At 40.3% G+C, this 26,923-nt stretch overlaps 1 protein-coding gene across 2 annotated transcripts in view; it reads right to left on the reverse strand.

Moving 5' to 3' along the window:
- SNX14 (sorting nexin 14) overlaps positions 1 to 26,923 on the reverse strand; it is a 68,421-nt gene that overhangs the window by 18,494 nt on the left and 23,004 nt on the right. Inside the window, exons 7-20 of one of the 2 annotated variants that reach the window (XM_054395163.1) lie at positions 25,666 to 25,822; positions 25,226 to 25,301; positions 23,763 to 23,807; positions 23,592 to 23,672; positions 23,328 to 23,442; positions 20,695 to 20,850; positions 19,597 to 19,721; positions 18,667 to 18,725; positions 14,421 to 14,447; positions 10,076 to 10,208; positions 3,233 to 3,434; positions 1,617 to 1,700; positions 1,380 to 1,480; positions 993 to 1,104 (exon numbers count right to left, since the gene is read on the reverse strand). In XM_054395163.1, the coding sequence (XP_054251138.1) occupies positions 993 to 1,104; positions 1,380 to 1,480; positions 1,617 to 1,700; positions 3,233 to 3,434; positions 10,076 to 10,208; positions 14,421 to 14,447; positions 18,667 to 18,725; positions 19,597 to 19,721; positions 20,695 to 20,850; positions 23,328 to 23,442; positions 23,592 to 23,672; positions 23,763 to 23,807; positions 25,226 to 25,301; positions 25,666 to 25,822 (1,473 nt within the window). The remainder of the gene's footprint in view (positions 1 to 992; positions 1,105 to 1,379; positions 1,481 to 1,616; positions 1,701 to 3,232; positions 3,435 to 10,075; positions 10,209 to 14,420; positions 14,448 to 18,666; positions 18,726 to 19,596; positions 19,722 to 20,694; positions 20,851 to 23,327; positions 23,443 to 23,591; positions 23,673 to 23,762; positions 23,808 to 25,225; positions 25,302 to 25,665; positions 25,823 to 26,923) is intronic. The other variant, XM_054395154.1, reaches the window with a different exon arrangement.

Consider the following 26,923-nt stretch of genomic DNA (forward strand, 5'->3'; position numbering starts at 1 on the left):
ATTATCAATTATTACATTAGACAGTAAGAATTTCTCAACTTCTCAACTTCCATTTGGCCTGCTTATGTCACACATTGCTGCCTCAGATTCTATTAAGTAACTGATGTTACAAGAGATCCAGATGATACCAGAAATATCAAATATTGCACTTTTCAGCTTAAAATAAACAGATTTTAATCAAGTAACACCCAAAGGTGGTTTACGTTAAGAAACTGGGAGCTGGGACTGTTTAGCCTGGAGAAGAGGAGGCTCAGGGGTGACCTCATTGCTGTCTACAACTACCTGAAGGGAGGTTGTAGCCAGGAGGGGGTTGGTCTCTTCTCCCAGGCAACCAGCACCAGAACAAGAGGACACAGTCTCAAGCTGCACCAGGGGAGGTTTAGGCTGGAGGTGAGGAGAAAGTTCTTCACAGAGAGAGTGGTTGGCCATTGGAATGTGCTGCCCAGGGAGGTGGTGGAGTCACCATCCCTGGAGGTGTTCAAGAGGGGATTGGACGTGGCACTTGGTGCCATGGTTTAGATAGTCATGAAGTTTAGGGTGACAGGTTGGACTCGATGATCTTTGAGGTCTCTTCCAGCCTTCTTGATTCTATGATTCTATATCATCATGCCTGCAAACAGTGACTGACTTGTGCAGATTTGACCTCTGACAAATCTTTCAGTCTTCTTGAGCTATGAGATTTGTAGAGACAACTGATCGACTTCCTTGCTGACACCAAGACTCAAAAGCAATCATTTCAATTTTTTTCCCCACAATCTCAAAATGTCCTTCTTTAAAGAAAGTATTCACCCTGTATTTAAAGAAAAAGTATCAGCATGTCTTGCTTGCTGATGATCTTGTTTGCTGAGCTGTAATTCTAAGGGCTGTGAAGAAGCAGCATTCTTATTTCCCACAGTCATACCCTTGCACAAGTTATCTACTCATTACTACTGTCACTCAATCACAGTATTAGAGTGTTACTATTTGCCAGCACAAACTAGGATATTACATACCAAGATTCACATCAGGCAACATTTTGTCAAGAAACTGAGTCTCCCCTCCATTAGGGGACAGGAAGTCAGCTAAAAGCTGGCTGTTACTTAGTTCTGGATGTTGCAGTAGTTTCTGTGAGACAAAAGGAAAGAAGGAAGTATGTTAAAACTAATCTTTTAAAATCAGTTCATCCATAGCAAAAAATATTACATTACCACACATACCATCATTTGCAAAAGATTTCTGTTTTCAGTCACAGGAAACTTTCACAAGTTCTATTTGCCCACTGGAACCCTTTCTATAACTCAAGTGACTTGGGGAAAAATAAAAAAGCAAGCAGACATTCTTTTATTAGTTTTTTATCATTAGTTTCAGAATATTCTTTGCTCCAAAAATTTGTCCCATACCTGTAGATATTCCTGAAACTCTTCTCTCTTGGATTTTAAGAACTCATAGTTCTTGGGGCCAATGATTCTCTTTGAGGGAAGCTGAGCATCAGGAAATGTACCTAGCAAAGGTATCAGGGAGATGAAATTATTCCTGTAATGCAGTAACCACTGATTTCATTATTTTAAATTTCAGCTCAGTACTGCATGATAATCACAGCAGTGAGAAAGTGGCTTTCCAGGTGATGGAGAACATACCATGGAATTCTGTTAGCTTTGACTCAAGCACGTAAAATTCAAGATACCTCCTGTAGACAGACCAGTGCTCAGGTTCATGCCCAACTGGGGGGAAAACAGAGAAACAAACAAATAAAAGACTAAAAATCAACATGGGTTTATGCCACTTGACAGACAACAGAAGTATGCTGGATTATTACAGGAAGAACATCAATGATATTGTTTCCCTATACTGCAGTAACATTAAATAAATCCAAGCCAAGTGATTTAAGTGTTAAATTAAAATGCATACCTGGCAAACTGATACAGTACTAGCAGGCAAATCACAGCATCACAGTAACACAGTATATCAGAGGTTGGAAGTGACCTCCAGAGATCATCAGGTCCAACCCCCCTGCCAAAGCAGGATCACCAAGGATAGTCCACACAGGAATGCATCCAGGTGGGATTTGAAAGTCTCTAGAGAAGGAGACTCCACAACCCCCCTGGGCAGCCTGTTCCAGTGCTCTGTCACCCTCACTGGAAAGAAGTTTCTCCTCATGTTGAGCTGAAATCTTCTATGTTCTAGATTGAACCCATTGTTCCTTGTCTTATCACTGTGCACCATGGAAAAGAGCCTGGCCCCCTCCACTTGACACCCACCCCTCAGATATTTACAGATCCCCTCTCAGTCTTCTCTTCTCAAGACTAAACAGCCCAATCACCATCTCCTTTAGGGCATCCCTAAAATCTAAGCAGCGGAGCACTGCCTAACTTCAGCATTTGTTACTGCTGTTAGATCACAGAATGCACTGGTGGGAAGGGATCTCTAGAGACCATCTAGTCCAAGGGACATCCCCAGCTAGATCAGGTTGCTTAGAGCCCCACCAAGCCTAACCTTGAATGTCTCCAGGGATGGGGCCTCTACCAGCTTCCTGGACAACCTGTTCCAGTGCTCCACAACTCTCATAGTAAAAAGCTTCTTCCTAATGTCTATTTTCAGACTTTTGAGTAAATGATTTGCAGACATAATACCTGGTGAATACAGTTCTCTGTAGCATCAGCTTGAATACTCTTAAAATACTTTCTGCTTATTGCAGAAGTATTAGTTTGACTAAGACAAACCTGAGTAGCCCCGGGATTGAGTGTTCTGCACTCAATGGAGGTGCATTGCTGCCTAGATACTGACAAACTATCTGCAAGCCAGGATGGTTCCTAATAAGTAACACATTTTTGTTTCCTAAGAACTGTATTTTAAGATTACAAAAGAAGTCATTTATTGTTCAGTATCCCAAAGTTCAGAGTGGGTGAAAGAAAAATACATCAAGTGTTTGTTAAGAAGAATTACACAGAACCACAAAGTGACAGGGGTTGGAAGGGACCTCTGGAGATCATCTAGTCCAACCCCCCCCTGCCAGAGCAGTGTTTTTGGAAAGAGAACAACTCAAACCTTGGCACGAGATCTAAATGGAACCAGCTGATGGTGAGGAGTCAATTCTCAACTGGCACAAATACTAAAAAAAGATCATTTAGCTCTCACGTGCATTCCCTCAGAATTTCCAAGTCACTGTTTCACAATCAGAAGAACATGTGTGTGAGGCACACTGTGAAAGCCACCATCTTTAAATGACACTTGATGTGCCCACCACATTGCATACCTGCTCTTCTGTCATTTCTCTCTACATCAATGCAGAACACAGGAATTCTCTCCTTTCTGTCTTTTCTCTCCAAGGAGGGATCATCAAAAAAATCTACATATGGGATGCTAATTTTCCAGGCGGCGAGGTTGCGGGGTGTATTCGGGGTACTAACAGCCTCCTCGGGAGAATCATCTTCCATCACCATGACACCTTCTTCAATCTGGAAAGATTCAGACATCAAGAGCTGCACTTCTACTTTAATTGGTTCAGTCTATCTTTGCAAAACTCATATAGGACACTGAAACAGAAATTGAGTCTTTAGGTATGTGGCACTACGTAATACAAGAATGACAAAAACAAACCTCATTTCGTTAGTGGAGTTTTCATGTAGATGGACTTCTGGGTTTAGATACAGAATCACAGAATTAACCAGGTTGGAAAAGACCTGAGAGATCATCCAGTCCAACCTATCACCCAACACCATCTAATCAACTAACCCATGGCACTAAGTGCCTCATCCAGTCTTATTTTAAACACTTCCAGGGACGGTGACTCCACCACCTCCCTGGGCAGCACATTCCAATGGCCAATCACTCTTTCGTGGAAGAATTTCTTCCTAACATCCAACCTAAACCTCCCCTGGCACAGCTTGAGACTGTGTCCTCTTGTTCTGGTGCTGGTTGCCTGGGAGAAGAGACCAACCCCCACCTGGCTACAACCTCCCTTCAGGTAGTTGTAGACAGCAATGAGGTCTCCCCTGAGCCTCCTCTTCTCCAGGCTAAACACCCCCAGCTCCAGCTCCCTCAGCCTCTCCTCACAGGGCTGTGCTCCAGACCCCTCACCAGCTTTGTTGCCCTTCTCTGGACACGTTTGAGCAACTCAGCATTTGAAGTTGGCAACTTTTGTTGAGATCTGAAAGTTTTTAAAGCAGTATTAAGTTCCATATCTCATAATTCATGGCAAAAAAAAAAAAGAGAGGGGAAATAGAAGTACCAAAGGAGACAGCAGGAAGAATGCCATAGACACAGCTATAGGAAACAGCTTGGGTTCAGCAGATCACAGTATCACACAGTATCACACTACATTAGAGGTTGGAAAGGACCTCAAAAGATCATTGAGTCCACTCCCCCTGCCAAAGCAGGATCACTTAGGGTAGTCTGCACAGGAATGCATCCAGGTGGATTTAACTGCACTGCATTTTCCAGCATATTAGGACCCAAATGGAAGACTTGAGCCTACTTGGTCAGGCCAAGAAGCTAAAGGAACACAAGAGAGAGAAAACAACAACGCACCAAGCTAGCAAATGTCCCGGCCCTACACTTGGGTGCAATGCAGGGTGTTGTGGGCCCATGAATCTGACTTGCTTTGCAAGGTGCAACACAGCCATGATAGGGACTGGATTATTCCCGCAGCCCAGAGCTATTTTAAGCAAAACCATCACAAGCCTTCCTGCATTCCTCATCAAGTCCAGTTTCAGCATCACACTCCCAGAAACAGATGCACCAGGGAGCAGCATGGACCCAATCCTTGCTGGCTCCGGTACCTGGGGCTGATAAACTCAGACTCCACACCATAAAACATCACACTGATTTTTTCCATATGCAAGCAGACCTTAGAAGCGGTGCCACATGAGTGCTGAAAAAATCCTTTTGAACTGCAGCCCCAAGCACCACACCAACATTCTCTTTACACTTTGCACACTGATCATCGCAGACAGGCTGAGCTGCCCCACAGGTAATGAATCAGATCCCAAGCACCACACAGCCCACTGAATTCTCAGGTCCCTGGCAGTAACAAAGGAAGTGCTACAAATGTTTTAGGACTATAAACAGAAAGATTATCTTAAATATCTACACTGAAAAATCCAAGCTTCAACAGCTCTCTTGGAAAGTTATTTATTTCTCCAAACAATGCTTAACCTGATTCTCATCTTCACTACAGAGAAAAAAAAAAAGTAAAAAAATTACCCAAAGGAATGAAAACTATTTTTGCAAATGAGGAGACAGTGTTTATGAGAAAGAAGGGTAGTGCTGGCCTTAAGACTCAAAAATAAAGTGGAATTGAGAATTTCTGAAGAGATTAACCCTCAATAAAGATGTGCTGGAGAAGAGTTCTTGTACTTCCACAAGCGTTGCCAAGCAGGAGAAAAAAAGAGTAGTCTCATCTCCCTAAAAAGCTGGAATTGTTTGAACCTAGTTTAGCCTGCCTGCTGCCATGCTGCAAGGGCTTCTAAAACTGCAAGCCTGCAGTGAGGCAAGTGCTGCCTGGTGAGAAGCAGTGCCCCAAGCACACTGCCCAGCTTCCAGCCTGTGCCTGCTGCAGCGGTGGTCAGCACCTTCCTCGTCCCACCACAAGGTACAGAACTATTCATTATGTTGAGATAGGTTAGAGGTAAGCAACAATTCAAAAGTATGGTAGGGGTTGGAAGTGACCTCCAGAGATCATCAAGCAGGATCACCTAGGGCAGGCTGCACAGGAATGCATCCAGGTGGGTTTTGAAAGTCTCCAGGGAAGGAGACTCCACAACCTCTCTGGGCAGCCTGTTCCAGTGCTCTGTCACCTTCATCATAAAGAAATTTCTCTTCATGTTCAGGTGGAACTTCCTGTGTTCTAGTTTGTATCTATTGTCCTTCATCCTATCACAGAGCACCAGTGAAAAGAGACTTGTACTTTCTTCTTGACACCCTTCAGATATTTATAAACATTAATAAGATCTCCCTTCAGTCTTCTCCAGGCTAAACATCCTCAGGTCTCTCAGCCTTTCCTCATAGAACAGATGTTCCAGTCTCTCAGTCATCTTCATAGCCCTCTGCTGGACTGTCCATAATATTTCTCTATCTCTCCTTAATTGGGGAGCCCAGAACTTGACACAGTACTTCAGATGTGGTCTCATCAGGGCAGAGTAGAAGAGAAGAAACTCCCTTGACCTGCTGGACACACTCTTCTTAATGTGCTCCACATTCTTGCTTACATTTACCCAGTTTATTCAATGAAAAAAAAAAAATGCTGTGACAGGCAAAGAGGAGTCTTAGTTGCTGCTGCACAGAGACCATGCTTAAATAAGGTTCCTAATTTTAGAACTAAATCACAGGTCACTGTGCTCTTTCATAAAGAAATCCAGAACAACCCCACATGTACAAAGTCATCTTCTGTATGAGGTCTTTCCCTCATTTTCCATCTTCCTCAGGCTTTATGTGGTTGTCACCTTTGGATAGAAACAGCACAACAGTGTTTCGGGATAACAACTCCAAGTCAACCACAGCTTAGCTTCTGCAGATGGGGCAGCATGAACTGGTTGCAATTTGTGCTCCCTCAGGGAGGGCAGAGCTATTGCCTCACAAAATTAACACTCCACAGTCTATCCTGATTAATCATGTATTAATCATCATATAAATCCATCTACATATTAAACATTGGCACTAAATATGCAATCCCCACTGGCACCTCCTTGCACAAGTGCAAGATCATTCTAGAAATACTCAGCTTTATTTGATTCTGTAGTTTGACTAAAACTAAAATGCTCAGGCATGGACTTCACCAAAACTCAACTCTTGCTTACATTTCTGATATCACAGACTCCCAGAATACATCTGGTTGGAAGAGACCTCAAAGATCATCCAGTCCAACCCTCCACCCAGCACTGAAAGGTCAGCACTAATCCATGTCCCCAAGCTTCAGGTCCATACACTGCTTCAACACCACGAGGGACGCTCACTCTACCACTACCCTGTGCAGACCATTCCAATGTTTGAGAACCCTCCCTTTCAGTGAAGAAATATTTCCTAAAACCCAGCCTAAACCTTCCCCAGTGCAGCTTGAAACCATTTCTTCTAGTCCTGTTGCTTGCCACCAAGAGGCTGTCCCCCTCCTCCCTCCAACCTCCCTTCAGGTTGTTGTAGAGAGTGGTGAGGTTTCCTTTCAGCCTCCTCTTCCCCTGACTGAATAACCCCAGCTCCCTCAGATGCTCCTCATAGGCCCTGTGCTCCAGGCCCTTCATGAACCTTGTTGCCCTTCTCTGGACACACTCCAACACCTCAGTGTCCTTCCTATGGTGAGGGGCCCAGAACTGAACACAGTACTCAAGGCGTGGCCTCACCAGTGCTTGAGTACAGAGGGATGATCAACTCCCAGTTCCTGCTGGTCACAGAGTTTCTAATCCAAGCCAGGATGCCATTGGCTTTCTTGGCCACCTGGGCACACTGCTGACTCACGTTCAGTCAACTGTCAACCAATACCCCCAGGTCCCTCTTCAAGTTGCAGCTTTCCAAGTTGCATCCCCAAGTCTGTAGCTTACCATGGGGTTGTTGTGCCCCAGGCAGAAGACCTGGTACTTGGCCTTGTTGAACTTCATAGAATTAGCCTTCATCCATCAGTCTGACCTGTCCAGATTCCATTGTATAGCCTCCCTACCCTCTAGCAGATCAACACAGCCACCCAGCTTGGCGTCATCTACAACCTTACTGAGTGAGGGTGCACTCAATCCCCTCATCCAGATCATTGATAAAGATACTAAAGAGGATTCCCTTTAGTCTCACACACTGCAGAGTTAGCATAAGGCTTAGAGCAGGGCATGGAGCAGTTGTTTCTGTAACAACTCATAAAAGGGCCATAACCTCTTCACTAGGGCCCTCTGAGGTTGTTGTGCTGGATCATCACCAAAGTTTCACATGCTCATAGTCTCATGCAACCAGCTCCCTCCATCTGCCTTCTACCTGGTTTTGGTAATAACCCTCTGTAAACGTGCAGGCTTTCCCACTGTGACAGCTACAGCACCTACGGTACCTGGGTGCCAGGAGTATGGATTTCTGGGGATTTTATTCCTTTTTCTAAACAGATCACCAACTTGTGAAAGTTAGGTTGTGTCAGTCTCTTTCCATTTGTTTTATCCAACACAGCCACAAGTCAGAGTCTACAGGCAGGTCTTCTGGCTGCCTTGAAAACCGTATCTGTGCTTTAATATGCAGAACAGCTTTTGCTACATGTAAAATCTGGCTGACAAAGACTGAGTGTGGTTTCATGGAATAACTACTACCATGTTAGCAGCTCACAAAGCTGCTGCCCAGAGCCAGAGAAAGCTGCTAATACATTTCTAATCCTGTGTGATTTTCTTAAACTAAATGGATGCTTCCTATAGGCTTTAACTTCAACCAACACAACACTGTCAAAAAAAGGTCACTTTAGTTTCTGTCACAATGCACAGAACTCTCATTCATTGCCACTATTTGCTTTATACTTACCTTGAATCCACCAAGCTTACATTACTTAAATACTTAATCAGGCTTTGTGTAGTAGGAAATAACTCCTACATCCTTGGTACCTAATCTAATTCAAAGGTTGCTGTATCTGTATATCACACTGCCACTACCTTCCAATTTTACTGTCAGTTCCCAGATCTCATTTTTCTTGTCCTAGAAAGCTCCTCCTCTGACTCTCTGAAGTCTGCTAGGAAACTACACCCCAGCTCTTAGTGGTGAATTCTGTGTATTCATTACTCACTCAAAGTGAAACAATGGCTCTGTCCAGATGTTCAGGCACACCTTACAACTGTTTAGTATTTGGTTATTTCTTCTTCCAATCCACATTTACCTAGTGAAGGGACTTAGGTACTTCCCAAACTTTGTCTAATGTAGTTTTAGCCAAAAGATAGTATCCTGCCTTTTAATGGAGGGATTTGACAGAATGCTGCACTCAAAACTTACCATTCTTGCCTAAGAGAAAATGATTCTGCCCATTTGGAAACCTTCCTTAGTAAGGATTAGATTCTGTATTGTCTGTCTCTGTTTATCTGAATTCAGCAGCTTCTTACAAGTAACTTCTTGTGCTTTGAAAGACAACTATGGCCCCCCCTGAGCTCCACTGCTTCAACTATACCCCTACTAACTCCCCTACTAGAAGAGAATTACAGGTCCACATCCTTTGGCTAGCAGAATCTACAAAAGCAATGTTGCAAAATTAACCCATTTCCATTAGAATCTCACCTCAAAAAAGAGAAGTTACAGCAAGAACTTAACTGTCCAATAAATCAACTGCAACAGTCCTGCCCCCTTAAAGGCATCACTTACATGTCATTCAGCCTGTACAGAAAATTTGTCTTTTTTTTCTTCCTTTTAAAGAGAAATACTTAACCTATCTAGAGTTCTAAGTTGCTGAGTTTATCAAGGTGATAAATGCTTAATTGCTTGTTAGAACTAGGCATAAAAGATTGAATTAGCAGACACTGTAAAAAAAATGCATGAGTACCAGTGACATCTGACCAATTCCCTCCACTTCCTGTTTTTAGATTTCCCATTTGTCCCTCAACTGTGCTCCAGATAGCAATGTCCCATGCAATAATTCTGTTATTGGCTCCATTCATTGCTTTTTAGCGTGAAAGAAAAACATTGAAGGAAACATCCAAGACAAATGAGAAAGGACTGCTGCCTCATGATGTTTAGAGAAAATGCTGCTGCAACTTGACAGCAATTTCATCACTACTTCAGCTATGGTTTTAAGGTCTTGTGGCAAGCTTTGGATGAAAAGCCATGCATGCAGTCCTGCCTATACCTCATTATCCAGAATTATAATGTGGCATGACAAGTTTTTAGAGAGAAATTCATTGCTTACAAAAATGTCCAACATTGCTACTTTTAGTTCTTCTCTGTACTAAAGCAACAAACTCAGAGGCACATGAACTGGGGGATGTGGCCTTAGCTTGTGAATGAATACAGGGATAACAAGGCAACTAAATCAGAAGCCAGAACATGGAAACCCTGCAGTGAAATAAGACAGCAGGAAGTCAGAAAAGTAATATTTTCAAATAAGGGCAGAAAAAAGAAACACCAACTACAAAGACTTAAAGACAAATTTAAAGCTTTTACTCACAAAGTCATCTTCTCCTTCATTTAAGTGATAGTTGGGCAATATAGCTCCTTCCATTGCAGAACTTTTGAATACACCTTTTATTTTGTTGCCTATTTTACTGATTCCAAATGATTCTCCTCTCTTCTGTGTGGTCCTAGGATTACAGAAGCCAGAATTCACAACATAAGGCACATTATTACACATCAGCTCAGCAGGCTGTTGCACATCATTTGCAGATAAGAGAAACAACTCCATAAACAAGTAGGCAATACATTAACAATTCCAATTAACTTGAAATTCATTTATAGCAAATGTGTTCTGACTGATCATCAAAATTTATTGATCACACTTTTAAGAGATATGGGATTACCATCTGCTTAACCATGAGCAAATGTTAACACTCTCATAATAATATCCCAGTAATGCAGGACACAGAATAAATAATCAGCTACGAAAACCAATTTTGTTTTGACAGCAGAAACTGTTGTGGGGTTACAAGCATGTACACCAAGAAGGTCACTCACTCTGTCCTTTTCCATGTCCTTAAAAATGAGTACTTATCTCCTCTTGCCAAGTGTAGTTAGCTGTATTTCTTTTTTATATATATATATGTGTGTGTGTGTGTGCATATATATATATATATATATATATATATGTGTAATCATCCCAGTATTTTACATGCATGCATGCTTCAAGATCTTGAATTTTAAGCATTAGGGACAGACAAAAGAAATGTGAAAGGAGTAAGACTTGAGCATGAGAGAAAACAGATGCAACTGAAGAATCTTGGCTTGAAAAGGCAGTCTGAAAGATGAAGACTTTTAAAAGCCTTTCCACTTATGACAAAACATCCAAAAAGCAGAAAGGTATTGGGGGGGGGGAAGATAATTGGGTAGGAAGCACACTCCTTACTGAGAGAACAGATGTTATAGCATTCTTATGCCCTTACACAAGGCCTGATAGCAAAGGTTATTTCTTATGTAGAAATGCTAGCAATTCTGGAAAGAAAAATGTTTCTGTGGAATGTGGAATCAGCTTGAGGTTACTACAGTTGATTCAATCAATACAATAATGGGCGAGTTAAAAGGCAATAGAGTGAACTGCAGACTCAAAGACTCAAAAGCACTTTATTGATTACTGAGATTAAGAGCACAATTAGTACTTTATAGGACCAAAAAAATATTCTACATGTTTCTTGATCCTTTAAAACAAAAATTTGTTAACTAGTGAACAGCAGTACCAAGAGAAGAGCAGAGAACAGCAGGTAGAGCACCTTCATTACCCGTGAAACCATGTTGACTACATCAACTGCTGACTCAAAACATGAATATGTTCCTAAAGACCTTCCTGTTTATGATCTTACTCAGATTGTATAAATGACTAAAATTACATAAAATAATCCAATGCTCTTCCAAATCTTCTGCTTTTTTCTACTTCATGCTGTTATCAGCTCCAAAGCAGATAAGCATGATCTATCTTATTTATCTCTGCTAACCACAGATAAGATTGCTTGGCTGTTTAGTCTAAATTCATGTTTGAACAATTCAACTGAATTTTTAAACAACTTCTTCTACCAGTTACTGAACTGTTCACATTGGGGACCTACCTGAATCTTGTTTGAGACCTTAAACACTGGACTAGCAGAACACAAACCTTATCCATAGAAAACTAGACAGCTTTTCTAGAAGGTTAATACTTTAGACCTCTGGCTTGACTCCTGAAGAAGTTTTCAACATTTCTGTGAAAACTTGTGCAGTTTTCAAGACTCAGAAAGAAAATTAATTTGCAGAGCTCAAAGATCTGATAGAATATTCCAGGCTCTGCTGAATACTTTCTTCCACTGATCATGCTCCAGCTGAAGGCAGAATACAGCTTTGCCTGCAACTGCAGTACTGAGCTCTATGGGGACCAGGACTCAACTTGATGTCAAGGAATCAACCCATTTCTGCCCTAATGCTGACCCCAAGGACCATGCCTAATGAGTAAAGAAGCAATCACTGGAACAGGCATGAAGTAGCAAACTAGGATGGAAATCTCTTCACAAGAAGAGACACAAATTCAGAACACAAACTGGTGAATAAGAGGGTACACAGATACAGAGTGGACAACACATGGGGAGAACACCAAATCACAGAATGGTTTGGGTTGGAAGGGACCTCCAGAGGTCACATAGTCCAACCCACCTGCAGCCAGCAGGGACATCCTCAACTAGATCAGGTTGCTCAGAGCCCTGTTGAGCCTCACCTTGAGTATCTCCAGGGATGGGTCTTCAACTGCCTCCCTGGGCAACCTGTTCCAGTGTTCTACCACCTCCATGGTAAAGAACTTGTTCCTAACATCCAATCTAAACCTACTCTTCTCTAATTTAAAACCATTGCCCCTCATCCTATCACTGCAGGCCTTTGTAAACAGTCCCTTTCCAGCTTTCTTGCAAACCCCCTTTTGGTACTGGAAGGGTGCAATTAGGTCTCCCTGGAGCCTTCTCTTCTCCAGGCTGAACAACCCCAACTCCCTCAGCTTGCCCTCGGCAAGTACACAGAAGACAAATCAGATTAGATCACAGCTTGAGAAAAATCTGTTAGCAGAAATGGACAGACAACAGGATGATCAAAACCATGAAGAAGATGAGCAAGAAAAACAGAGCAAAACAAACAAACAAAAAACCCCAAACAAAACCCAAACCCGTATATCAGGATGAGAATCTAATAGATACACTGTGTAAGCAGAAACAGGAGAAAGAATATGAGGCTACGTAGAAGCAAAAAGGTGGAACTAGGATACGGTCAGGTTCAAGACATGAGGGAAGAAAGAGAAGAGGAGGCAGCCAATTTAGAATAGAGCCCAAGTCTTTCAAGACCTGTCAACTCTGTTACTAACACAGGGGCAAACCTCCCTGTGAAAAGCATCCCACTCCCCCTAGCACTGATACAGGTAACAGCATTATTAGACCATCATTCTATAGCTGCTTCTTGGCAGGACCTTAAAAGACTATTGGTCCCAACATCCCTCATGAGTAACGAGATGACATAAGATTGGAAGACTTCCTCCCCAGCCCTGCCACCGAGCTCCAGAAATCACACATACATAGATGAAAAAAACTACAATTGTTGTTCACTCTCCAGCTGGGAAGACCAAAGACTGCATTACTGTCACTCTGCCCCATGGCATTCTTTAACCATAGATTGTTGCAAAACAACTTTCCCATGGGATCCCTGATCATTTGCTGCACTAAGCAGATCTCTGCAGGGCTCTGAAGCTGAAGCAGCTGAAGAATGCTGTGGTGAAACTCTCCGAGTCATGAAGTACCAAGCAAGTTGTATGTATCAGCTAGATATTTACAGGCATGTGAAGTCAGAGTACCATTTCATTTGGCTGACTACAACTCCTACACTCAATTAGGAGAAATGCTCAGTGCATTGAGCTGAGCTGCACTTAAATATCAATGAACTACACTTACACCTCAACTACTACTTATTGCTCAACCCTCTGGCAAGTCATAACTCCATACACTGGACTGGCATATAAAAGATAAGTATCTATATACTTTGATTAATGACCTATAAAATGAAGTTCATAATATTCCCTAAGGCTCAAGAATGGTATGAGTAATATATGTGAATATTGATGATCTGACAAATTCTGTAAGAAAAAAATAAAAAAGGTTTTCTGAGTTTGGATAGCATGTATTTAAGGAGGTATGAATAATGAGGAAACAAACCACTGAACAGCTAATAAGGCATTAATGAGTGATCACAGACTACCTACAGCAAATTATAAAAAAACAGCATACACTGTAATCAAACCTCTACCAGTCACAAGAAAAGCTGCAGAGAGAACTATTTTAGGGAATTGCTGGTTTTGAGTGCTTGATAACATTCATAAAAATGGTTATATTTGCATGCAATGTTAGGCAATGCTCATCCTGGACACAGCTGTGCAAGACTAAAACAAGCAGTTAAATGGATAAAATCTCTAACATGACTGGAAATGTGACATAGGGTAAAGGAGGTTTTGGAGCAGCTAGCAGTTGCAGGCAAAAATAAAACAACAACAACAAAACTCAACAAACAACTTCAAGTTATGCAAACATATTTCAGAACTAATAACAACAGACAAATTGTTAACTGGAAACAACATTAACATATTGCAAACTTGCGAAATTAGTAATTAAGCAATTTCTAAACACTTGTGAAAAGGACATGGGGAGCAAAGCTTATGGTGGGGAGAAATGCAGTTTAGTCCAGAGAAGCCATCCAGATGTTGACAAATAAAATGGACACTTAAATGCTGTGATAAAGGCTGTGTGATGCAGTCATGACAGACACAGCGTCACTAACACACAACATTCATTGAGTGTCAGACTTACCGGAAGTCATCCAAACTCAGGCTACTTCTGCAACAACAGGCACAGAAATTACCTCAGAGCCCAGGAGAAAATAGGGTTAAAATAAAAATTAAACCAAACCAAATAAAAAATAATAATAATTAAAAAAAAAAAGCTGATTTGACAGACCTACCCCAACAAAAATCAAATGGGCTTTTTCATCATCACTGAAGAGTAACTGTAAAAAAGTGGTAAAATTAGGAGCTCCTGACCTAGAATCCTAACAAAGTGACATGAACTTGGCCTTTACATTTCAAACTTCAGTTATGGAAGCTTTCAGATCTTCACTGACAGCACAAGCAGCTGCTCATTCTGAGAGAAGGACTTTTGGTCTTTAAGTTACCTGTAGTGCCAAACAGGCAGCTTTTTCTGTAGCCTATGTTCAGAAGTCATGTGAGAATCATAGAATCAGTCAGGGTTGGAAGGGACCACAAGGATCATCCAGTTCCAACTCCCCTGCCATGGGCAGGGACACCTCACACTACATCAGGCTGGCCAGAGCCTCATCCAGCCTGGCTGCAAACACCTCCAGGGATGGGGCCTCAACCACCTCCCTGGACAACCCATTCCAGGCTCTCACCACTCTCATGGGGAAGAACTTCTTCCTCACGTCCAGTCTGAATCTCCCCACTTCCAGCTTTGTTCCATTCCCCCTAGTCCTGTCACTACCTGATATCTAGTTCACTTGGCCAATCCAAAGAAAAGGCTGAGCACCTATTTTATCTGATGGCACCATCCTCTATTACTATTTGTCATGGAGTTAAGCACTGGAAGTCTTAACCATAGGGACAGAAAGTCCTCCAAGGGCTAGACAATCCAGGAGGTAGATCCAGGAAACTGTAATTTTGTTATTCTATCCTATCTCTTTATAAGATGGCAGCAAGGCCAACTTGGTCTCTTTTCTCCCTCCTTTTGGCTCTCCAGAGGGAGTCCTTACCTGGTAACATGGGGGAGCATGCCTGTTTGTGGCTTTCAGAGGCCTGACTTATTTTTTCTGCACAATTTCAGCATGCTTATGCCTAATGGAAGGGAGAAGAGCGGGGGGGGGGGGGGGAAGAAAAGGAGCACTGGGGCTTGTGGTTTAGTCTGGCTGGGGGAAGGTTTTGAGGGGGGGGGGGAGGGGTTTCATGTATCCTGTATATATATCAGGTGTTAAGAATTCATGTGTTCTGTACTTGCCTGTGTATTTTTGAATACACAAATACACCATTATAGTAAACCCCACTATTAATACATCTTTTTTCCCCCCGGACTTGAAATGCTTTTATGCATTTTTGACTTTCTACATAGCCTGGAACCAATGGAACATGGAACCAATGCCTCAGCCATCGACTCAGTAATTCCAACCAAGACAAACGCAGTCACTGGACACATGAGCTACTGAATTCTGGGCAAGTAGATAAGGGATTAAAATAGCCACATATTAGATTTTGTTTCACAAGAGCAACTGATGCTAAGGCATCTCACACTGTCTTTAATCATGTTAACGTGAAACTGGAAATATAACCAAACAAGTTGGAACTGATGGTGACAAACAATTACACCCCACACAACTGTTTACAGACTTCATCCTGTGCATTTGACTCCTAACCACTCCCTCAAATGGTTAATATCTTTTCTGCTTGGTTCTTTACTTGAAAAATACTTTAATTTTATTGCTATCCTGATGATGAGAAATCAAGATGCATCTATTTGTTGTGTGCGCTCAGGGTGTGTAGTGTAACAAGGCAGAAATCCAGGACTTTGTATCACATCACAGCTTTCCTTTTTCTGACTTCCAACACAAAATATCTTTAAGTAATGCAGTGATGCATTACAAATACATAAATATTGAGAGAAGAAGAGGGAATTCTTGTCCTTTCTTCCACACATCCAGAATTAAGTTGTCAGAACTGGAATTTAAAGCATCACTTTTCATTGGCCACACACGTTAAAATTAGGTGGAAAATATCAGTTACAGAATGAAACTGTTGACAGTCCCAGCTAGTTATCAAGTTATCAGAATATCCTCAATGTGACTTCTTCACACTCCAGAAATACTTGGGACTTCTCATCTACTACCTTGTCAGTTCTCCTAGCACATTATTTGTCCTATCAGCACGCAAAAAAGCTATGATATGATTTTGTACAGCTCAAAGAAGTGATCCAAACCAGAGATTACATGCTGATAGACACTTCTATTTTCCCACTTGTATCTTCTAGAAACTGCTCTTTAATTTTCTTGTCTTACAGTGAGTGAAATCATTCAATACATTACCCTCATGTACATTCCACTGAGATTTCCTATCTACCACTTGATCTGACTTTTTAATCTGCAATATTTATGCAGTACACACACAGTACTCCTAGCAAAGCATCAAAGACATGGAAAACAAAACTCCTCTCTTCACATATAATTTCTCTCAATTGTAACTAATGCTAGAATAGGAAGAGAAGGCAGGGGAAGGCATGTGCACATGCATGACATCTGGAATAATTCTGCAAGTAATCTTTCTTTTTAATTTTTTTTTTCTCTTGGCAGTGACTGCCTGTACCAGATTCTGCAGAGGGGAACTCCAAAGCAACAGGCAAACTACTTGCAGATAGGACCTCAGAAAGGATCTCTGTTTCATGGAAATAATCATCGAAGCACCACTTCAGTATCTCATACCAGAAAGCAGCAGATCACTTAAGGCATTCAAATTGTTCTAAAATATAAACCAGATACATTTTCAGTGATGCTATGGATGCTGTTTGACCTCCAGGAGAAGGTGCTGTAACAGTTCCCAAACACAATTTGCTTATTTTGTAACCAGAGAAGTTATTTCAAAACCTCCAAGTAGGGACTGTCTGCAATTTCATGCTTTCTGTTTTATACAGCAAGGTGCCAAGAAGGTGACCTGAATTTTTACATACTTAAACTAGATTTAAGAAGTATATGCAGGATAACTTCAGCTGCTGGCATGAATAATTTTGGGAAAGATATCAAAGCAAATTTAAAGCTCTGGATAAAATCCTGTAGCCATCTTTGACAGAAGCTGAAGTGTGCTTTAAGGTCACCATTCCTAGTGGAGTACCACACAGGGGAGAAATGAAGTTTGGTCTAGCTGCCTTCCACCCTCTTTGCTAAGACATAGAAGCTTGTTAGCACCAAACTGAGAAAGCATGACACCAAAGCTTGAGTCCTGGATCTACAAGAGCTATAAAGACTACAGATTCAAATGTTACCCATGGGGATATATTGAAGAGAAAGATCATGTACTTTTTGAAGAACGTTAGCAAGGGAGAAAGGGATCTCATGGTAAAACACCTCACAGCAGGGTGCACAGATAAGGAGGGCTGCTCTTGGTATATCTCTAATGAAAGCAGAAAGTTAAACCTCTGTTACTCCTCTAGAAGAATAATCTAACATTATAAATGCTAGCATTTTCTACAGTGCAGTGGATCTTCTTTCACACCAAGAAAGAAAAGCCTCTCCAAATAAAAGACTGTAGCACTGAAGTTTTTCTTCTTCTGTCTAGACCATAATTCAGTTGTCTTAGACTATGACTGAGCCACCCAGCATAAAATGAAAGACAAGAAATTATAAGACCTCAAGCTTACTCAACCCAACCACACAGTGGAAGATCACTCATCCATAATACAGGAGATGTACCTCTTTTCCACAGGCCCTATGGAGCCTGAAGGTGGACTCTAAGTATATAGACCAAACCTAAAAACAAAGTTTCCAACACTACATTTCTGTAGTGAATTGGGAGATTTTAGAGACAGAAAACACATTTGACCCAGAAATGGCAAATCCTCCTTGCCATAACAAGAGGAGTCTCCCTGCATGACCAGGTTGGTTAGACACAGACACACTGTACCTATTCCCTGTAAGACTTGAAATCTAAGACAATCCAGCTTTGCTTAATAAAATGGTATTAGAAGTCAATTAACTCACCACTTGATTTCCATGTATCTTATTCTCACTCTACATTCATTTTTTCCATTCCCCTTTTTGTTGAAGGGGGAAGACTACATCACATTTTAAAATTCTTTAATGTAAACCACTTCAAAGCAGAGAAATCTTGTATAATTTTGTCTGCTCCATTAGTATGCAATTTGTCCATTAAGAAAAAATAAAATAAGTAGTGCTAAAAACTTAACGAAATTACTATCAGGCAGTAGCAAAATTTCTGTGGTTTAATATTTTGATGCTTTCAATTTAAAGACAAAGAAAAATGCTTACAGGTTCTACCAAACCTACCTGTTCAGCTTTGAATTGCGTGTTGGTGACTCTGCTCCTCTTAAAAGGTGTCTGAAGTACTACAACAGATAAATAAGGTATCAAAGAAAACACTGGGCTAACTGAGGCAAGGGGTACTATGCACAATTCAGAAAACAGGAACAGAAGTAAAAGGCAAACTGACTATAACCTAGCAGTTAGAATAGTAATCTGAAAAAGGACAGATCAAATTTGAAATACATGCTCCCAGTATTACTTATTTTACTTCACACAATCTTGGGATCAAAAAGAAAAAAAAAAAAAAAAACCAAAAAGAGAAATAAAACTAAAATTACACCAATTACACCCCAAAATCCATGTCTCCTCCTTGTCATAATAAATAAATCAATAAATCTCAGGAGTTTGAAGCATTGTAGTTGTTATGGGAAAGAGGACCATCAAAACCATTTTGAGAAACAGATTTTATTAGGAATAACACCAAGTAAGGTAAGTACCCATTCCCAGGACAAGACAATACCTTCTGCCACAATTAAATGAGAGAAGTCTAAAAGTCTAAAGTGCAACCCAATTTACACACACAAACTCTAAAAAGGCACAAGAATTCAGCCTCATCCCTGTGTCTAAAGGGGTTCCTCTTAGAAGGCTTTAGGCAACTGTGACCCCAGTACACCCAAAAGGTGTAGGTTTTGTTTGTCTGTGTGTTTTTTTGCTTTTTTTTTTTTTTTTTTCTTTTTTTTTTTTTGTTTTGTTTTGTTTTCTAATTCTGTTGAAACTGTGTTGAATTTTCTTACTGAGATTGGTCCCAGCTCTGGCACACTAAATAAAATGAAAATGAAGAGTTATTTTTCAGTTCCATATGCAGATGCCTGCTGTAAATAGAGTATCCTAAACAAACAAAAAAAAAAGGATAAATCTTGTTTTAAGAGTATTCTTCAAAACTTCCACACTTACCTCATCACTGTGACAGAACATAGGAGTAAAAACGTTCTCGAGTAGAGAAAGCACATGCTCATAAGCTTCAAAAAGACACCTCATAGTTTGAAGTTTCACAACATCCAAATATGGACCTTCAGCAACTATTAAATAAAAATAATTACAAATAGAGATACGTATATTGCCATATCAAGTTTGGGCCTTTTCTGATCTGAGTTTGTGATTGCCTTGTAAGTTACTGTAACATTTGGCAAATAGAATTAAACTGGCAAAACAAGACTTAAGCACAACAACAAGGGCATAGCAATTTTTAAAACTGTGATAAAAAGCAAAGCTTGATCATATTGACATGATTTAGTCTTGATTATAGAATGCTGTTTAAATTCCACTCTACATTATTCCTTTCAAAGCCAAAACTTACTTCTTTGAATCTCTTCTGCAACAAAAGGGTCAACAGTCTTGATTACAGAATGCTGCTTAAATTCCAGTCTAAATTATTCCTTTCTAAGTCAAAACTTCTTTGAATCTCTTCTACAACAAAAGGGTCAATAGTCCTGATTATAGAATGCTGCTTAAATTCCAGTCTAAATTATCCTTTTCAAATTGTATTGGATTTATAGGGAGCGAGACAGATGCTCTTTAACCCTTCCCAAAGAAGTGAGAAGAAAAAAAAAAAATGCTTCACACTGGATTAGAGAGAAATTCGGAACAGTATTCAAAAATATATATAAAATACAGAATATATAAATCCATAATACATAATACATACCAAGAAAAACCACCTTCCCAGCTATGCCTTAATATCCAGGTCTCATTGCTCTTTTCTCCCTCCCATCCCCTACACTAGGTCCAAACAGGTCAGAATTGCATAGAAAAAAATTAGCCAGGCCACAGATAGGCCCCCTAATCATCCCCCACAATAGAGATAAAAACTCACACATGCCCAGGAGCAGAGAAAAGGGAGAAAAGAGAGCTGGCTGCACAGCCAGCTTAAAAAGAGATACCAGAATTATGGGATAGGATAACAATTTACAATTTCCTAGCCCTCTGGAGGTCTGCACTCCATGGCTTAAGACATCCCTGTGCCTTAAACCCACGACACAAATTCAGACTTACTTCTTTGAATCTCTTCCACAATAAAAGGGTCAAATCTAATTTTGTCAATGCTTTCATCCAAACAGTAAGTTTTGTAAATCTTCTGTACTTCCTCATGAAGAGACATCTTTTCAGCATCTGACAGTTCTGGTCGCAAAATTCTGTCGTTGAATTCCTCTGAGAAGTAAAGAAAATGCATTTGTTGATCAACTTGGCAAACAGCATCTTGAAGCAACCTCTAACATCAACTCCTTCTCCAACAAACAATAAATTGTAAAACTTTAAAATTAATAGAAACATAAGACCTCTCAAAACCTCAGGTAAAAAGGTAGCTGCCTTCCAATTAACTAGAATTCAGGTTTGTTCATAAAATTACTACTGAAAACATATTGCAATCAAAACTCAGTCTTCCTTATCACAATAAAGACAAATCCATGAAGTTGGTCCTGGCAGAAGAATGAACAAGAAGAACAATTTTTCTCTCCCTAAATTAACAAATTGTAGTTTTCTTCTAGCATGATCTCCAGGTCATGCCAAACACACACAACCCCAACAGTCCAGTCATCTGCCCATTCTGCTGCTTTTCCATTCTTAAGACCCAATCCATCACAGTATTCTCAATACTATCTTCAAATCTCAGACAAACTTGAGAATGAACTTCCCCTGGCAAAAGAAAAATTTTATTTAGCACAATTGTTGTGAAATCCTACTTGATTCATTGGCCCATCCCATTAACAGCATGACTACTGACCAGAAAGAAGGGGAAAATAAGGTAGTGCTTGACCCATTTTTCAATTAATAGACAGAAACTTCTTCAAAGAAAGTCTGCCAAGATCCTTCTGGGTTTCTCTGTTTATTTTCCTCAGTATTTTCTGACCTCAAACATTTCTATCAAGTGATGAACTACCTACAGAGGAGAGTTTGGGACAGCATAATATAAGAAAGCTAAGTCTCATTGTTTTAAAAGCTAACACAGTTCGTTACCTATGAGACTGCAAGAGAAGTTTAGAAGGAAGAAAATGCTGAAGTTTATCCAGACAAAAAGATTGATCATAGGCAACAGTCACAGTCTGAGTAACCTTCCTCCTAGAGAAAGGAGCTCTAGAGAGCTCTGGCAAGGTCAGCTTAGAATCCCCCAGGAGACACCATCAGCGCTGAACAGGTAAATGTTTTGTTGGAGTTTTGGTGAGGAGTTTATCTAATAAGAAGCCAATATGTCTGGAGCATGTGATAAGATAAATAAATAAAATTATTTATGTTCTTTTATATATTTTTATGATTAATGATTTCTGCAGTATTTTATGAGATAAAGTCTAATTTAATTTCATGTCTTCCTGATACAGGTTTAATATATGAAGACACATCCATTATCTCCCATGCAACATGGACATAACTTGTTTACTAAAACCCCCCCAAAAAATCACATTATTTTGGTAAGTCAGTACTTAACTACTAGCTGACCAAAAAACTTACAACAAACCACTCTAACTGAAGAGAAACTTCACAGAAAACCTTGAGTGGGAAATAGAAGGCTTTTCAAGTGACACTTGTGGAATGGCAAAACTAAATGCATGCCTAATAACCAAAGCAGAGGTTACTGAATTGAAAGTTTCCACACCTTTAACATTCTTGTTATAGAATCACAGAATGGTTTGGGTAGGAAGGGCCTCTAAAGGTCATCCAGTCCTACCCCCTGCATTGAGCAGGGACATCATCTATTAGATCAGGTTGCCCAGAGCCCTGTCATGCCTGACCTTGAATATCTTCAAGGAAAGGGCCTCAACTACTTCCCTTGGCAACACATTCCACTGTTCCACTACCTTCATACATTTCTGTTCTCTACAGCAATCAGAATTTTAGAGCTAAAAGAAGAGAAGTTTTTCAAGACAAACAGCTTATTTTAGAAACACTCAGTAAGCACATGTTAAATAAAGGCAAATGTACTTTGTGCCATTGGCCAGAGCTTTTTCCTCACAAGGATATTATATTTTTAATTGTATAACTTTTATCAGTACACAGAAATACAATTAAGACTTACAGTCAATGCCAACATTAATGTTGCCAGGATTAGCATCCAAGAATGAGGACATACTGAAGGGAACACAAATCCTGAAAGGTAATCTCTTGCTTAACAATACTGCCTAGTGCTGGGCAGCATGCAAATAGTTCAAGTTTTTGAAGAGCATTCAATCATAGAATTGTCAGGGTTAGAAGGGACCCCAAGGATCATCTAGTTCCAGTCCTTCTGCCTCAAGCAGAGACACCTCACACTAGATTATCAGATTGCTCAGAGCCCCATCCAGCCTGGCCTTAAAATCCTCCAGGAATGGGGCTTTTACCACCTCCCTGGGCAACCTGTTCCAGTGTCTCACCAGCTCCATGGTGAAGAACTTCTTCCTAAAGTCTAATCTAAATCTACTCACTTCTAGTTTTGCTCCATTCCCTCTAGTCCTATCACTACCTGACACCCTAAAAAGTCCCTCCCCAGCTTTCTTGTAGGCCCCCTTCAGATACTGGAAGGCCACAGTAAGGTTTCCTTGGAGCCTTCTCTTCTCCAGACTGAATAGCCCCAACTCTCTCAATCATTAAACATATAATTAAATGAACAATAAACAAATCATGAAACATACCTCAGCACAGGTATGCAATCTTACCTACAGTCAGGCAGAACTGCAGCACATGGACTGCCCCTTCCTGTTTCAAGAAGTTCATAAACCGAAATAAAAGGTCTTGCTGATCTCTGATCTCCTTTAGTTCCAGTTTCAGTACCTGAGCAGGTAAAAATACAGTCAGCCAACCTTCAAACTTTTATTTAGTACAAAAATAATCCAAAGAGTTGCACCAAAAAAAAAAAAAATGGCAGCAGGTATAGTAAAAAACTTAAGACAGGGATGGAAATAAATGTTGCCTTTGCTTACAGATGGTTTTTTATTTCTTGGCTCTGCAAATTTCTGAAGGAATGGAACCAGTGCAGAAGTAGGTTCAGTTGCTTTCTCAGGCTGCACAAAAAATGGTAAGAGACAATGGGGTAAGAAAGCTTCCTTACAGAGTGAACAAATTGCTACTGTTTTAACTTTGTCAGTACTCACAGGACTATCATCAATGAAGATCAGCAGCAAATGGTTGACAGTGTCCTGAAGGAAATCACAATGCAAAATTACTCCTAAAGAAGCTCAACAAATCAGATGAAAATAATTTTACAACTATGTTATGCCCAGATTTAAACCTGTGAGTTTACTTTTAAAAACCGAAGCCTGTCAACGTGTGTCCAGCAGATTGAGGGATGTTCTCCTCCCCCTTGGCTCTGCCCTAGTGAGGCCACTCCTGGAATATCACATCCAGTTCTGGGCTCCCCAGTTCAAGAGGGACAGAGATCTACTCAAGAGAGTCCAACAGAGGGCTACGAGGATGATTAAGGGACTGGAGCACTGCCCTATGCAGAGAGGCTGGGAGCCCTGGGACTGTTTAGTCTGGAGAAGACTGAGAAGGGATCTAATAAATGTATGCAAACATCTGAGGGCTGATTGTCAAGAAGGAAGGGATAGCCTCTTCTCACTTGCACCCTGTGACAGGACAAAGGGCAATGGATGCAAACTACAGCACAGGAAGTTCCACCTCAACACGAGGAAGAACTTCTTTACTGTGAGGGCCACAGAGCACTGAAACATGCTCCCCAGAGAGGCTGTGGAGTCTCCTTCTCTGGAGACTTTCAAGACCCATCTGGATGTGTTCCAGGGTGATCTACAGTAAATTATAAGGTCCTGCTCTGGCAGTGAGGGTTGGACTCAAAGATATCCAAAAGTCCCTTCTAACTCCAAACACCCTGTGATCCTGTAATCACATGTTTGAGAATTGACCTTCAGCAGTCACTTCAGGTGTTTACAAGTCCTGGAATTTCTGAAGAGACCTATAGAGAAGCATTTTCTACCCAGTGGAGAAAAGCTTTACAAAGCATTACTGTTAGTGCAGATCTAATGAACTACTAATACTGCAAGACCTACAGTACTTTCTGCTTGCAGCTAGATGACACCTCCCTAAACAATGGGATTTTGCCTATTAAAATACATGCACAAATCAAATCAAAGCTGGCAGTGTTCAATCTTCAGAAATAAAGGCCTTCCTATTTGGAGAATTAAGGATCCAAGAATTTATTTCAATACAGATGCAAAACAGGCCAGTTTACTTAGACTGATATAAAAAGAGATGCAATTAGTATTCAAGGAACTGAGCCCTTGCTCTCATGTAGCAATAGCAGTTTGAAGATGCTTCTGCCAGCACAACTTTCTCCCATTTAACAGGAAATCTAGTCTTTAATTAAAAATACATTCTTAAGAAAGAATGCCAATACTGTATTTCAGATAATAATAATAACAACAATAACAATAATAACAATAAGAAATAATAATATAAACAATTATAATAAACAAAAAAATTTTTTCTTTTACCCAGTCAAAATGTGCAAGTAACTAATAATTTCCTTTACCACATCACACTTCACAGAACAAAAGCAATAGTGAATAAGTTAAGATTATTCCTGTGTGGTAAATCTTACAGGATCAGCTAAGAAATCCATTGAGGGCAGAAAAACAGAACCAGGCAGAATCTCTCTTATCAGAAGAGCCAGGGACCTGAAAACCAAAAATAAAAACCACAAACAAACAAACATATAAAGAAAAAAAAATCAGAAAATTTAAAAAATTATCAGAATCAAAATTGCATTGCATAATTTTTGAAGTGAAGCTTCCAATGCTTTTATATTTTATACTGGCCAATATTTTAGCATGTAATAATTCAGCATGTAATAATTCAGTATTTAATAATTCCTTAATGCTACACTATTTTGAGACTAATAAAAAAAAAAACAAACCCAACTCATACACAAAAGGATAAGGAAGGGGGATGAGGAGGATGACTCTGCAGTTTATACTTTCACTCCCCCAAATTATTGTGCTACATAGTACAGAGATACTTTAAAGAATGCAATTTCTGTACCTGCACTCTGTTGACTTTGGGGGTAAAATATAAGGAAAAAGAAGTTCAGTAAGTTTTCTTAAGTAGTGAAGTTCATCTCTTCGACTTCTCAAGGCAACATGGAGTTCTGGTCCATATTCCTCTAAAGCAGCTTGCTGTAAAAATTCTGCATTTTTTACTGTAATTAAAAAGGGGTATTATGAGTTGTTTCAGCTTTTCCTTATTGTGAAATAAAAGGCTTCTCATTTAAGCTAAAAAGTTCATGCTTTTAGTACATACACAACTGCCAAAAGCATACAATGTTGAAACTTCACCACAGAACCTTGGCTTAGACTTTGAAGGCTGGCTATGTAAAAATTAAACCTGACATGAAAATAGGAATTCCTTCACCAAACAATTGCAGCGTGCATGGCTTCCAGAATGTTTTCTCATTTATAATTACTAAAGAGCTCAACATCTTGATTCTTCTAAAACACTGCATTGCCCAAAATCTGCCTCTACTCACTTTTTTCCCGACCTCCTTCACAGTCTTCCATTTATTGATCTTCTACCTATTGATTTGTCTACAACTCAATTTGAAATCGACTTAAACTTTTATTCAAGCCTGTTATATCTGTTTCCTGCTTAAAACATTAAAAAAACCCCAACAAACAAACATGAAGATGTAATTTAAACACAGCCCAAATCAAATCAAAGCCAGGATCGGGATCTGCAAGAATGCTGTAAGTAGCTGTATAGAGTTGGAAGGGTATCTGCTTTATCAGATTAAAAACTACACATTATTAATTAGAAGCAACAATGTTATACTCTTTCAAACCACTTCAAAAGCAAGCACTGAGCTGTAATAAATCACAGCTAGCTGCTCTAGCAACCTGGCACAGCCTCATGCCAAGAACCATACCAGGCACACACTGTGTACCTGATACATACCTGTGATCTAGAAGGCTTCAGTTTGTTTCCAGCATACTGAATGTTAGTACAGAAGCCTGACAGCTTGTCCTTTGCAACCAAGAAACTATGAGTGGTATCAGCTGATAGGGGCAATGAGGGAATGCATATTGCCTGATAAAACTGCCTACTTGATGTCACTCAAGGCAGAGAGGAGGAATGTGCTCCCTGGCAAGGACAGGTAATGACTCATGGAGGTGTCTGTGCAAATAGTGAGGGATTACTAAGAGACACAAGAAAAAGAAGAGTAGGACAAAAGGAAATGCTCCCTGTCCTCATTTGAGCCATGAGCTGCCCAGGGCAACAGGACAGAAGCGTATTTTACCCCCAA

This window comes from Indicator indicator, chromosome 2 (genome assembly GCF_027791375.1).
Source record: "Indicator indicator isolate 239-I01 chromosome 2, UM_Iind_1.1, whole genome shotgun sequence".
Classification (NCBI taxonomy): Eukaryota; Metazoa; Chordata; class Aves; order Piciformes; family Indicatoridae; genus Indicator; species Indicator indicator.